Source organism: Falco naumanni, chromosome 1 (assembly GCF_017639655.2).
Source record: "Falco naumanni isolate bFalNau1 chromosome 1, bFalNau1.pat, whole genome shotgun sequence".
Taxonomy (NCBI): Eukaryota; Metazoa; Chordata; class Aves; order Falconiformes; family Falconidae; genus Falco; species Falco naumanni.
In genome coordinates, this window is record NC_054054.1 from 118,641,134 (window position 1) to 118,655,276 (window position 14,143).

Genomic DNA, 14,143 nt, shown 5'->3' on the forward strand with positions numbered 1-14,143 from the left:
GAGGGCACTGGCCCACAAGAGCCTCTGCAAGAGTTGCTAGCTGGTCTTTTCTCCCCCCATTTATTTTTTTTTTAAATATATAACTATAATATATAAATATATCTTAACGTATATAAATCCAGAGAGGAGGAGCAGCAGCATGGAGGCAGCTGCCTGGTTGGGGGTGGGGGGGTTGTCCCTACAGCTACTCCCCTGCCCCCAGCATCCCTGCAGCAGGGCAGGAGAGGGAAAGCAGGGAGTAATAAAAATATCAATGGATTGAGGTGGCAGTCAGCACCCTGGCTTGTGGCCACGGTGGTACCCTGGATCGTGGCCACATGGCATGGAGCTGCTGGACCCCCCACCAACCCCCACTCTGGGCTGCCCAGGTGCTTTTGGCAGTGCCCAGAGCAAACACGCCTCCTCTGATTTCCAAAATTCAGCCTGGCTTCTTGCACAGACTCCCCCTCCCCTCACCCCAGCAGCCCCTGCCCTATCCTCGCTTGGCACCCCCAGGGCTGAGGGGGATTTATCAAGGTGATGCCCCTCCTGTCCCTGTGATAGCTGTTCATGGCCCTTCCCCATAAAGGGGGAACTGGGGTTTTTTTTTAGTTTTCAAATCAATCTTGCTTAAAAAACAAAAACACGCCCACAAAAACAGGTTGAGGGTTTTTTATTAATTTAAAAATAATAATACAAAAATAACTTTTTTAACAGCAGCTGTCCCCGCCTTTTCTCTTTGCTGGGAGGATGATCCCTGGCAGGGCACCAAGAATGGGGGCGAGCCCCCCCATGCCACCCCCCAGCCAGTGCCCTCAGGCGCCACAGGCGCCCTGCTATCTGCCCTTTAGTCTTGCTGCCTGCAACTGCTCGCTCTCCTGCTCGAGGGGGTGGGTTTGCCCAGGGACCCCAAGTTCCGCTCAGCTGGCACGCTGCTGTACTTGTGGTGAAGGGGCTGGATGAAGATTCCCGGTGCTGCCTGGCCCAGCTGGCTGTAGGCTGATGCTGGCTTCTGCTCAGGTGAGGTGGCGGTGCCTGGGGGTGAAGAGCAGGGCTTAGTCCCCTTGCAGCCCCCAGGGGGTGGGCGCCAGCTGCAGGCAGCAGGGGCAGCGGCCCGGCCAGAGACAGCCCGAAACGGGGTCCTGGCCCCCACCTTGAAGCACACAGGCCGTAGTCCTACACTGGCCAGGGCTGCCCCACCATGGCCCCCCACCTCACTCCAGCTCCAATGTGGGGACCAGTCGCCCCATGTGCCAGCCCTCCCCCTCCATCCTGCTTCCCCCCCCACCCCAGACCCCCTCCCACCCTGCCCAGCTGGGGGCACAGACCCCTGCTTGCCCCCAGTAGCAGGAGACGGCAGTGGGAGACAGGGGAAACACTGGCACCCCACGGACACCCTGCCCACCCACCATCCGCTTGGCACGCGCTGGATCCCCTCCCCACACATGCCCCGGCCGTACCCTCCTTGTCCACGAGCAGAGGCCGCCGGCCCTTGTAGATGCGGCCATCCTTGCCCACCAGCTCCACTTCGTCACCGAGCTGGGAGGGAGAGAGCAGGCTGGCTGAATTCAGCATCCCCAGGCAACCCTCCCACCCCCAGCTCTCCCTGGGGAAACAGAGGCACACAGCCCTCCCCGTGCTCAGCATCCCCCTCCCTCCCAGCCTTGGTCACCCCCACCATGTCCTTACCTTTGTCATCCCTATCTGGATGGGGAGCTGGGTGTGGGACTTGTGCAACCGCGGGGTGCTGGGCGGGTGAGGCTGGAGCGTGGAGTTGCGCTGCAGCAGCCGCGGGGTGCTGGGCGGGTGAGGCTGGAGCGTGGAGCTGCGCTGCAGCAGCCGCGGGGTGCTGGGCGGGTGAGGCTGGAGCGTGGAGCTGTGCTGCAGCGGGGCACCGAGGGTGTGCTGGCCACCATGCTGCCGCGGCACAGTGGGCTGCTGGCGTTCAGGCGTCTGCTGTCTGTGGGATGGCGCACAGGGATGCTCAGCACCTGGCACTGTGGCACCCCGTGCTCCACCCTACCGCACCAGGGAGGGGGTCCAGGAGGTGCCCCCCAGCGGGCTGTGTCCCTCCTGGCTCCTTTCCCACTGCCGCAGGAGATCCGCGCCCACCCAGCCGCACCAGTTCTGCTCTTTGCCCGGGGAGCCGGCCGTGGCCAGGGCAGGTGCCTGCACCCCGCGCACGGGGCACCGGCAGGCAGGAGCCGGGCTGCCCCAGCTGCGGGGCTGAACCTTGGCGACTTGTCTCACAGGAGGCACCTGATGCCCCACCAAGCCCCAGGGCAGGCTGAGACCAGACACGGCTCATCACACCTGGCTTCAGCACCACGGAGGCAGAGAGCTGGGCTCCATGGGCAGCGCAGGGCAGGGCTGTCAAAACCCCACAGACCCGGGGCAAGCACAGCTGACCCTCCCCAGCACATCCCTGCTCCCCTGCCCTGCCCGGGCACCTTCAGACCCCTCTGTCCACACCCGGGGAAGAGCCCTCCCTCACTGGGGGGGCAGGGACACCTCGCACCCCAAGGGCCAGGGATGGGTCCCCATGTCCCCTGTGTTTCTGCTGTTGAGTTCCCTCTGCCTTGACAGCGGTATGGGGGTACGCAGCGGGGCAGGGGGGCAGTGGTGGCAGCAGTGGCAGCGTAGGGATCATTCTGGGGAGAACAGGAGCCACGCATGAGTCACTGGGACAAACAACCCACCCTGGATTAAAGCCAGCAGCCCCAAACTCGCAGGCTTGTACCCCACGGCAGCACCCTGCCCGCCACCCTCAGACAGGGGTCCCCATCCCCCCACAGGTGGGCAGAGGCCTCGGCAGGGTCAGCCCCCGCGAGGCAGACACCCTTACACCTGTGCCTGGCGCAGCAGGGCAGCGCCAGCACCCATCTCCCCCCGTGTCCCACCCACACAGCCCCCCTGATGCACCGCTGCTGAGCGATACTCACGGGCCAGGCACGAGCATGCTGAGGGGCCGGTCGCAGGACAGGCAGCTAAACGGGACCAGCAGCTGCCTGTGGGGACACAAAAGGGATGGTGAGAGCTCCTGGGGGGGACACAGCCCTGCCAACACGCAAGCAGGCAGCTGGCGGGCAGCAGCAGGGTGCTGGGCACTTGGCTGTAGTGAGTTACGGTGTCTGGCAGGGGACAGCGGCTTCTGAGCCTGCTGGGTCCCCTACCAGCCCAGTAAGGTCCCAGCCTGCTGGCTGCTTACAAAAGAAAGGGGCTACGGTGGGGAGAGCAGCTGGTTGTGGGCTCCTGCCTGGAAAAAAGCTCCACCTCATACTGGGCACCGGAGGATCTGCCCGAGGGAACAGGGCAAGTGCTGTCCCCAAAGCCATTGCCGGCCCCATCGCACTCACTTCTTAATCCCAGCTCCGCCGTCAGGCATCGCCGGTAGCCTCTCCTTGAGCTGCTTCAGGCTTCTCTTCCAGTTCTCTAGCTCCTGCTGGAAAGGCCCCAGCTCCAGGCGGTCCAGCTGTGGGGACACACACACCCTCAGCCAGCTGCCCTGGCACGAGACGTCATGGTCCCCAGGGAAAAGGCAGCAGCAGGGATCCTCACAGGGATGCTGCCTTAGGCTGCCAAACCCTGGAGGTGACAGCTTTGCACCGCAAAGATGAGCCACCCCTCACCTTGGAGTCCATCTCTTCACGGAGCTCACTGAGCTGCTGCTGGACCTCCTGCCAGCCCTGCCCCTGGCCTGTCACCTGGCTCCGCACCTCCTCTATGGCCTCGTACAGTCGCTCTATGTTGGACTCAAACTGCGTGCAGTTGACTTTGCCGGCCAGGGCAGCTTTGTCTGCTTTCTGGCAACAGAAAGAGGCAGGAGTGGGGTGGGGAAAGGATGGAGGTACAACGGGCAGGGCCAGCCTGTGTCAGGGGTAAGGGAGAAGTGCTCCTGTGGGGCCCTGCTCACCCCATCACCCCCGTGGGGTCAGACCCACCAGCCAAAGAGACCCACGGAGAGACAGAGGGACCTGCAGCCGCTCTGGAAATCCTCCCTCCCCCAGGCCAGTTCTAATGCCCCCACCTCAAGTGACAAGGAGCATCTATCACCCTGCCCAGGACCCCCTCAAGACCGTACCACTTCCAGTTCCAGCGCCAGGTCTTCCTTCGCAGCTTTGTCCCTCTGCAGTCTTTCCACGGACTGGAACAGAACCTTCCAACACAGAAAGCACCCTATGACACCATGGCCGGGTTGGAGCTGCCTCCCGGCCAGCCCAGCACTCCCGACTCCTCCCCATCCCCCAAAAACCTCTGGCAAAGGTACTTTGCCCCTCCACAGGGCTGCCAGCAGGCTGGCAGGGACACATCCTTTGTGGGCCCCAGCTGGGGGGTCTGCCTGGAGGATGCTCTGACCCCTCAGGGGTTGCAGCCACCTACCTCTAGGTCTCCCTGCTTCCGCTGACAGTCAGCTACAAGATTCCCTGTGACGCGGCTCAGTCTGTCACAGTCCTCTTGGGTCTGTTTGACATTGGCCTGGATGTGCTCCAGCAGCCCCTTGTCCTGCTTCAGGGAGCAAGACAACAAGGTGGTGCTGTACTGGGGGGCGGGGCAGGGGGGGGGTCTAGCTGCCCGCAGGGACTAGAGCCAGGGTATTCGGCCGGTGGCCGCAGGCTCTCAGTGCCAGCAGGACATTTGCATCAAGCCTTTCATTTCCTTCCATGCTGCTGACTCATCCACGCCAATTTGAGGGGCAGCAAGGGGCCCCCCCACAACACAGCAAAGCACAACCAGCCGGGGGTGTCCCAGCAGCCCCCTCCCAAGCCCACCATGCCAGCAATCTCCCTACCTGGCTCCTCCCCGGCAGCTGCCGCGCCACCTTGCCCGCTGCCTGCAAGTTCACCTGCTCCTGGAGCTTCTGGTAGCACCGCAGGAGCTGCCCCAGCTGCCCACTGGCGTTCATGTTGCAGTCGGGGCACACTGCCTGCTCCTGCCCCACGCCCCTCTCCATCGCCTTCAGCTTGTCCAGCTGCAGCAAAGGGAGAAGGAACGGGCTCTGAGGTGGGGATGGATGCAGCCAACAAACCCAGGTGCCACGCAGACATGTTGGCCCCATCCTGCCAAGGGATACAGCCGGCAACCATGCCAGGACCACCCCACGGAGCCAGCGGGCAGTGGGAATGCTCCCCCTGGACCTCACCTGCTCCTGCAGCTGGGCAGCCACCTCTGTCACCCTCTGCTCCAACGTGGCCTCTCTTGCGAGGTGCTGCTCCCTCAGCTCCCTCATTTCCCGCTGTAGCTCCCGCACCATGGTCCTGGCCAGTGAGACATGGGCACGGGCAGGGTTAGCGTCCATGGGGCTGCCTGGGGGGTGGCCCTTGCCCCCAAACCGGGATGTTCCCAGCCGCCAGGATCCCTTGCAGCCCCCACCCACACACCACCCCCCCGAGGCACAAAACCCTCTCCCATCCTTTTACCCCAGGTGCAGTGTAGTCTCCTTGTAATCCTCTTGGCAGGCAGATCCAGCCTTCTGCAGCTTTTGAAGCACATCCTCCAGCTGCCTGATCTGGGAATGGCAGCGGTACCAGAGTCAGAGCACAGCCCCCCATGTTGTCCCAGCACGCAGGCCCTTCGGCTGCCCCTTCCCTGCCCCCCATCCCCAGAGCCCCATCAGGGACTGCTGCGGGCTCACCTTCCCCTTCTCGCCCTGCAGGTCACCAGCCAGCCCCTGCAGGGAGGACTTCTGGTCCTGGAGGTCTGCCAGGATGCTGCTGATGCTCTCCTTGCCTAGAGGGATGTGATCCAAGGGGACATGCTCTCAGTGAGTGGGGTCTTGCCCTTGGGGCCAGCCTGGCCCCACAACAAGCCCCTGAGCCAGGCTGGCCCCATGCCAAATGCTCCCCACCAGCCCTCCCAGGGCTCCCACCTTCCTTCAGGAAGAGCAGGCTCAGCTTCTCAACCTCCCCATGTCCTGCCTTGGTGGCTTCCAGCTGGGCCACCTGCTCCTTCAGGCTTGTGTAGAGGAGGCCCAGCTGTCCAACCTGGCGTAGAGCCCCTGCTGTGTCTACAGAGTGGGAACCCTTCGCTGGCTCTTGCAAGGGGGACACAACGTTGAGGGGCATCTCTAAGCCCTGGGCTGTTGCCCAGGAGGTCTCTGGGGCTGGCTGTCCGACCCTGGCAGGCTGCATGCTGGGTGCAGCCACGGGACCTGCAGCATCAACTTGCATCCCCTGAGCAAAGCCAGTGGCCTCAGGGGACACCTCCGTTGCACTCTGAGGGCTGGGGTCCGTGCAGAGGGGGCCTGGCTGAACCTCTGCTCCTCTGCCCTGGGTCCCTTGAAGTGCTGGCTGCATCTCCAAGGAGGCAGTCTGGGTGCTGGAGGCCTCTGGTTGCACCCCTGCAAGAGTGGCCTGGATCCCAGGGGACTCTGGCTGTGTCCCCGGGGAGGTGGTGCTCCCATCAGAAGTCCTTGCTTGATCAGAGGGAGCACCTGCCCACTTCTGAGGGCTCCCCTTGGTGGTGCTGGGGGCAGGCTGTGTCCATGGCTCCTTCGGCCCCAGCGCTGAGCTCACTCCATGCAGCGTGTCCACAGCTGAAGCCTGGGGCTCAGCAGGGGCAGACTGGCCCCCAGTGCCTTCCTGGGAAGAGGCAGGAATGGGGAGCAGGTTTATGGGCAGAAATGCAGCAGCACGGGCAGACCCACAGCCCCCCTGCCCTGTCCCCAACCCCTCCCCCCCTTCACCAAGCCAAACCCAAGTACTCCACGAGAGCCCAAAGGCAAAGTGCACACCCCACGGACACCCCCCGAGCTCCCACAACCACAGCCCCTCCCCAGCCGTTTCAGGAGCAGCAGCCCCAGTCCAGATTTGGGAGCCAGGGGCTGTTGGGGGACATGGGTGCAGCCGGCCCCTCAAGGAGGTACCAGCACCCACTGGATTTCCCCACCAGCCTAAACACAGCCCTTTGCTGAGCAGAACGTGCTCAGAAAGTGCACGTCGGGCCAGCCAAGGAGCTGCCCGCACTCTGCCGATGCCAGGTCCTGCCTGACAAGGGATGCGCAGTGCACTGCTGGGGACCCGACACGGAGGGACCAGGTGCACTGGTCCCCCGGGGATGCAGCTACCCCCTGTCCTGCAGAGGGATCCACATGCGCTTGTGGCCGTGCCACACCACTTTCAGGTACCGTCTGCCCATGGTGGCCTGGCAGCTGGCTGGCAGCATCGCCGAGGCTCCCCTGGGGGAGGTAGAGGAGAGGGACAGCTCTAAGATTGGAATGAAGCATCCACAAAGGAGCTTGGGTGCAAGGCAGAGGGACACTGGGCAGGGCTCTGCCTGGGGGCCAGGGCTGTGTTGCACAGGTAGATCTTGATCTCCCCTCCTTCCCAGCACCCACATGACTCTTTCTATGGCCCTTTAATTAAGAAGCACCTCAGTACCACATTGCTTGACACCTGCAGTTACCTCTACCAGCAGCCTGTGCCGCAGGCAGTGGTGCCCGTTCCTACCCTCCCAAGGACAGCCCTGGCAGGAGAAGGGTGGGGGGCTGCAGCTGGGGTGGGCTGAGCCCCAACATGCCCCTCTGGGACACCCTTCCCACGCACTCTTCCCCCCAGGGGACCTTCATGCTGTGTGACACCCAGGGCCGCAGGGAGGGGCATGGAGGGGGGTGAGGGACCAGTGCCCTCCTGGGGACACCGGCAGCAGCAGCTCACCAAGCCGAGTGCCTTCTGGATCGTCCTGAGGTCCTCCGCCATGCAGGCCTGTGCCACCTTCATCCCACTCATCTCCTCCAGGAGATTCCGGTAGAGCGCCACGGCCTAGGAGAAGGGGAGGGCGGGTTGAGCCCCAGGGGAGGGACCCTGGAGACCAGGACCCCGGCTCTGGTCTGTCCAGAGCAGGGGGGGCAGCGCAGGGTCCGGCCCAGGCAGGCGGGCAGGGCACTGTGGCCAGCGCTTTCCATTCGCCGCGTCTTCGACAGCCAAGAAGGGGCAGCAGCCCCCAGGGACCCTCACCCCTGCCCTGGGCCCATTGCACAACTCGCGTCAGCAGGGACGGATCTGGCCCTGCCTGCCCGCTCCAGGCTCTGCGCCAGCGCTGGAGCGGATCCAAAGGGCAAGGAGCTGCTGCCACCCCTCGAGGGCAGCCTGGCCAGGGAGGGCAGTGGTGGCCGCCACTAACGAAGCGGGAGCCACCGAGCAGAGGCCAGACCCACCCCGCAGAGGGCGAGTGCTCCCTGCCCACCCCCAGGGGCACATCCTCCCGAATTGTGCCAGCCCCGGCAGGATCCGGCCCTGTAGTGCTGGGGCAGCTCTTTCCTTGGCCCTGAGCGCCTCTCGTCCCGCTGGGGATGCTCGGGAAAAGCAGGGCCATGAGCAGCTCTGTGCCAGGCAGCTCAGTGCCCCCCTGCAGCGCCCGCCCATGTCGGGCTGAGCCCTCGGGCGAGCCCGGGGGCCTTTCGTTGGGAGAGGAGGCCCACAAGGTGCTGAGGGAACCTCTCAGCTGCCCAAGGAGCAGGTGCCATCCCCGGCTTTTCAGGAGCGCAGAAGAGAGGGAGGGAGGGAGAGGGTGGTGGGGCTGGAAGCCGGGGGGCTGAACCTGCGGCCAGGGGGCACCGGGTGCTCTGTCGCACCCAGCCGCTCATGGATGGCAACGGCGGGAGGGCCCAGAGCCACCCGAGCAGCATCTCAGCTCTTCCTGGCCCAAACTCCATCCCCACCGTGAGCAGGGGCTTCAAGCAGGCCTTGCTCTAAGGGGCAGTGCACAGCCCCCGGGGGGGGGGGGGGGGGGGGGGGCACCTCGGATTGGGGGGCACCCAGGGCACTGGGAGGAGCCTCTACCTTGGAGACACCGCTCACATCGCCTTCCTCCATCTCCTTCACATCAGCGGCTGCAGAGGGGACCCGGGGGCTGCTGGTGGTCTTCTGCAGCAGGTGCTCCTGCACCTCCTGGCCCTTGGAGCTCTGGCCCTGCGGCCAGGCCTGGGTCCCACCTGCCGCCTCCTCCAGCCCGGGGGAGGCCTCGGCAGGCTGGGCCCCCTCCGGCTGCGTTGGGCTGAGCCCCTGCTGCTGCCCAGGCAGCTCCCACAGGTCCAGCAGCCTGAGGATGCCCTCCAGCAGCCTGCGCAGTGCATCGTAGTTTACGGTCATGCCGTTGGAGTTCGCAATGGCAAGCTGCAGCAGCTGGAGCAGGCTGAGCTGGGCCGTCTCCGCTAGCAGCGTCTGCGATCTCTTCGAGCTCGCCATAGCGCCTGGCCTGGGGGGAACGGGACACTTTCTGCCTGGGGGGCACCTGGCAGAGGCGGCAGCCTTCCCCCCACTCCCCCCTAGCCCGCAAAGCAAACGACGCCCAGCAAAAGTGAGGCAGATATGGGCGGGAAGGGAGGGGAGGGGGCTACGGGTGCTCCCCCAGAGGTCAGCGCCTGCCGGCCGCCAGCCCGCCTCCCCGCCAGCCCGCACCCGCCGCACCTCAGCGGGCTCTGCCGGCCCCGCACCGCGGCCCTGGCTTTTCAAGGCTCCCGCCGCCGCCCATTGGCCGAGCCCGCTGCCCGTCACAGTGGCGCTGCTGTGGCGTCCCCCGTTGCTAGGCGACGGCCCGGCGCCAGCCCCGCCCCCTGCCGCCAGCGCCGGGCTGCAGCTCCCCCGGGGCCAGCAGCCGCCTCCCCTCGGCGGTCGCCGTCGGGCCCCGGCGGCTGTCACCCGCTCCCTCCGGCGGGGGCAGCCCGCACGGCTCGCTGCCAGCGCGCTCTGCAGCAAAGGCTGGGCAGCAGCGACAAGAAACGCCGGGAAACGCGCGCTTCCACGCAGCCCTGCCCAGGCCCCTGCTCCCACGCGCGCGCGGGACAAATCCTGCACCCAGAGGCATCATCCATCAGACGGGTCCTGAGCAAAAGAACCAACTTCTCTTTCTCAAGGGGAAGGTCAACGTGGGGGTTGTTTGGAAGGGAACGTGTATATGCTCAGAACTTTCTCCTGCCAGGTGAGCACCTCTGCCAGCTCCCTCAGTACTCTCGTGTGGATCCCCTGCAGCCCCAGAGACCTGTGCATGCCAGAGCGGAGCAGCAGGTCGCTACCCATTTCCCCCGGACATCATTCTGCTCCTCCTCCTCCCTCTCTTCCAGCTCAAGGAGGGAATTCCTAGAGGGAATCCCTAGAGGGAATCTGGGCTTGCTATTAACGACAGAGCCAAAAAAAGGCATGAAGTACCTCAGCATTTTCCTTGTCCTTTGTGGCCACGTTACCTGCCGCACCCAGTAAAGGATGAGGATTATCTTTCACCCTCCTTTTGTTTCTCATGTAGTTGTAAGAACATTTTTTGTTACCTTTTATGGCAGTGGCCAGCCTCAGTTCTTCCTGGGATTTCTGCTGTCTGATCTTCGCCCTGCGTAACCCCGCAACATCCTTATAGTCCTCCAGAGCTGCCTGCCCCTTCTTCCAAAGGTGGTCAGCTCTCCTTTTCCCCCCTGAGTTCCAGCCAAAGCTCTCTGTTCAGCCAGGTCGATCTTCTTCCCTACCTGCTCATCTTTCAGCACATAGGGAACGCCTGCTTTTGTACCTTTAAGACTATCTTCCCGAGGAACGCCCAGCCTTCCTGGACCTTGTGGCCCTTCAGAACTATCTCCCAAGGGATTCTGTTGACCAGGCTCCTAAGCAAGCCAAAGTCGGTCCTCTGGAAGTCCAAGCTAGCGGTTCTGCTGACTGCCCTCCTTACACCTCTGAGACTCAAAAATTATCATCTCATGATCACTATGCCCAAGACATTCTTCCGACCGCCACATCACTCACTGGTTTTTCCCTGTTTGTAAACAACAGGTCCAGTGGGGCATCTCCCCTGGTTGGCTCGCTGACCAGCTGTGTCAGGAAGGTCTCTTGCACACGCTCCAGGAACCTCCTAGGCTGTTTCACCTCTGCTGTGCTGTATTGCCAGTGGACATCCCATAGGCTGAAGTCCGCCGCAAGAAGAAGGGCTAGCAATCACGAGGCTTCTTCCAAGTGCTTGTAGTATGTTTCATCTAGCCACAGCTCCCCCTGAAAATGAAACGGGAAGTCATTCTCTCACTGGGTCTCACAGTCCCCTAGTAGCCTGCTGCTAACAAAAGAAAACCTTGAGTTCCCTGTTTCCTGGGCCAAGAATATATCATCTCTCTTTTCCACTCTTCAAGTGCCCGGTTGGCACGTTGGGAAAGTCCAGGACTGTTTCCACACTAACAGTGCTGGGAAGGAATTCTCTTGGTGGTTCTCCCATTGCCCTGGTAGCCATGTGAGGGGACATCATGAAAGTTCTGCTACCTGCTTTCTGGGGTGAGAAAAGTAACTGCTAAGTTTTGTACTCGTACAGAGCCCACATGCTCCATGGAACCACCCAGCCACAGCCCCACCAGAGAAGGTGCCAGAAAAGAATTCTCTTGGTGGTTCTCACCCTGTCCTGGTAGCCATGTGAAGGACAGCACAAAAGTTCTGCTACCTGCTTTCTGGGGTGAGAAAATTCACTGCTTACTTTTGCATTCCAACAGAGCCCAAAAAACTCACCTCGGGGAAGTGCAGCACTGCTCCCCTGGAGAAGGTGCCAGGAAGGAATTCTTGTTGGAAGAAGGGTTCGCCGGAGTCAAGAAGACGCTCGATATGAGTTATGCATCTTGCTCAACTTCATTAGTTTCTAACACTGCTTACATAGAACCCATACACGTGCATATTCGTAAAGCAGAAATACAATTGGTTAGTAGTCTCTAAACACATGCGGTTCTCACACCCCTAATTATCATGACTAAAATAAGCATTCTATCCATGTAGCTAATTGTGTTGCTGTGCTTCAGCCTTGTAGTTTGTTACTCCCTATTTTCCCGTACCGCTCCCTGTCTTTCTTGGCCCTGCACCTGCTTTCCCAGCAGCTGTAGCTTGTTACAGCCACGGCCTGTTGGCACAACATAATTGCTTGGTCTCAGGATTCAAGAAGAGCTCAAGGCTACCTTTCCTGTTAACTTCAGCACAGCAGCTTCAGGACAATTCTGATTACAGGCCTGTTCTAATACCAGGCCTGGATTGTGCAGATCTCCCGAGATTCTAAGGCCATGCTTCTGCAGCCATTCTTCTACAATTCCCCCTTTTTCCTTTGCACAAGCCAGGCCTGATTGGTTATGTTAAAAACTACTCTCTTTAAACAAGAAAAAACACAGCTAAAAACTAAAAGCCTTACAAGAATGATTATAACAAAGCGTATTCCTTCCATCAATAACGTCTTTAACCAACCTGTTACGCCCAGTCCTCTCAACCATTCATCAAAGGGATTATCATCAACAAGAATATGCTTCATGTTTCCCTGCAGTTGTGACAACTTCTTGTGGATAGATATGCAATGATCGGAAAGGTTCACACAACACATCCCTTCAAAATCCTCACAACCGTGTCCATGTGCTAATAACAAAAAATCTACTGCAGCTCTATTTTGTAACGTAGCATGCCTAACACTATCTACGTCAAGCGATAACGAACTTAAAATCTGTGATGTATGATTAAATTGCTTCTCTCCCCAGCACGCTAACCTTCATCTGTTCTTAGCGTTTAATGCAGTCATTGCTCCTGGCATAAATATGGAGGCTAAGACATTTGTTGTTGCAGGGTGCAGATCGACTCGGTCATTACATGTTTCATCAAAGGTGCGCAGTGCCCTCCGTGATCTATGAAATTGTGGAGTCAAGAAGTCTTTCATCCGCCGAGCAAAGAAAGTTAAACGCCCCAAATAACATGGTCCACCGACAGGATTCAAAGGAATCCCTGGCCATGCTCTATCTCCACATACCAAAAAGACTCCCGGTGGCAACTGATAGCCCCCTGATACATTTACATGTAAGCCTCCAGCTTTCAGTTCACCCCAATTAGGTGAACCGGTTAAATTTTGAAACCTTGTATCAAACTCCCATTCACCTTGACCTGCTAGCCACAATCCCCACGGTTCACCAAACCAAATTACTCCAGTGCCATTTAGAGGTTGAAGTGGTGCTACCGTGTCCTCGCATTCTGGCATTCCCGTTGCAGTCACGTTAACGTATTTAACGGCCGTAATGCTACCTTATAGGTTTAACTCCTGCAATGGCAAATGATACGGTCGATTCAAATTCTCAATAACCGTTTTCTGCCACGCTGCATTACGCATAGAAGGCCAAACAAATTGCCCTTTCGGACTCATACATGTACCATTCTGATTGGAAGTCAGATCCACTGTTTTAACATTTCAAAAAAACCATCAAAATTTGTTTCATTCTCTTGCAGGGGAATACCAATTAAACAAGTTCTAAAGGGGTTGTCTGCTTGCTGCAAACTCAAACAAAAGTCTGTTACCCCCGTGATATTTGCCCATGTCACCCATATGTTTGTTCTAGGCAAGATGTCAAAAATACTTTGGCCAATGGGTAAAAAATTCATCAAGACCGTAAACCAAGTCCACCAGTTAAACATGTTTAGTCCTACAATTTCCACCTTTTTTTTTTTTCTTTCTTTTTTTTCCTTTTCATTCCACCCCACAAATCTGTGCTTTCACAGATTCTGATGATGTATACTGTCTCCAGTCAGCACGGTATTACACTAGTCGTATGCTTTCTCTTGTTTCATGCCCAGTTACTAATCAAACACGTACACTCTTTACACCATTTACATTTAAGCTTTGGCTTACAGAACCGTTTTACTCCACATAGCATACATCGGCACAATAGCCACGGGTTACATCCCTTACAACATAGACAGTTTATTCCGTCTGCTCGCTCTGAGTCTTCTCTTCTGTCTTCTGATCTTGACATACAGGTCGCACAAACTTGCTAGGGACCCATATAGGTCCTTTATCTGTGGAGATACAAAAATAACCTCTACCGATAAATAACACCGGATTAGGTCCTTCCCATACACCTGAAGCCATATTTTTATACAGAACATTCAAACCAGGAACTGTAGTTGTTTGGTTCCCTCGCGCCGTTTGGTGATGTATAACAACAGGTGGTCCCTCTCTATCCTCCGTAAGGGAGAGATAGTTTAAGGTAAACAACACCTTAGTCAACCGTTTAGTTACGCCTGTGTCCTGCGATACTTTCTGTCTCTGAAGATAATCCTTCCGGGTACGGTTTGCCCTTTCAACAGCTGCTTTCAGTTCTAAGGTTTGAAGGTTGTCCCCTGGTTCACCGGTGATCACTTGTTTCTGCCACTGATTATCGGATTGCCAAACACGCGCAGCCTTCTTCATC

General features: G+C 59.3%; 1 protein-coding gene across 1 annotated transcript; it reads right to left on the reverse strand.

The window, feature by feature from the left end:
* Positions 1-710: 710 nt before the first annotated feature.
* On the reverse strand, positions 711-9,364 carry LOC121085950. Its single transcript, XM_040589051.1, has 15 exons — positions 8,757-9,364; positions 7,632-7,736; positions 5,846-6,557; positions 5,612-5,706; positions 5,397-5,485; positions 5,120-5,234; positions 4,769-4,948; positions 4,360-4,485; positions 4,061-4,135; positions 3,609-3,782; positions 3,336-3,451; positions 2,922-2,987; positions 1,669-1,939; positions 1,440-1,518; positions 711-1,014 (listed from the first exon to the last, which is right to left on the reverse strand). The coding sequence occupies exons 1-15, from the start codon at positions 9,159-9,161 to the stop codon at positions 827-829; spliced, it is 2,796 nt and encodes a 931-aa protein (XP_040444985.1). The 5' UTR covers positions 9,162-9,364; the 3' UTR covers positions 711-826.
* Positions 9,365-14,143: the final 4,779 nt, after the last annotated feature.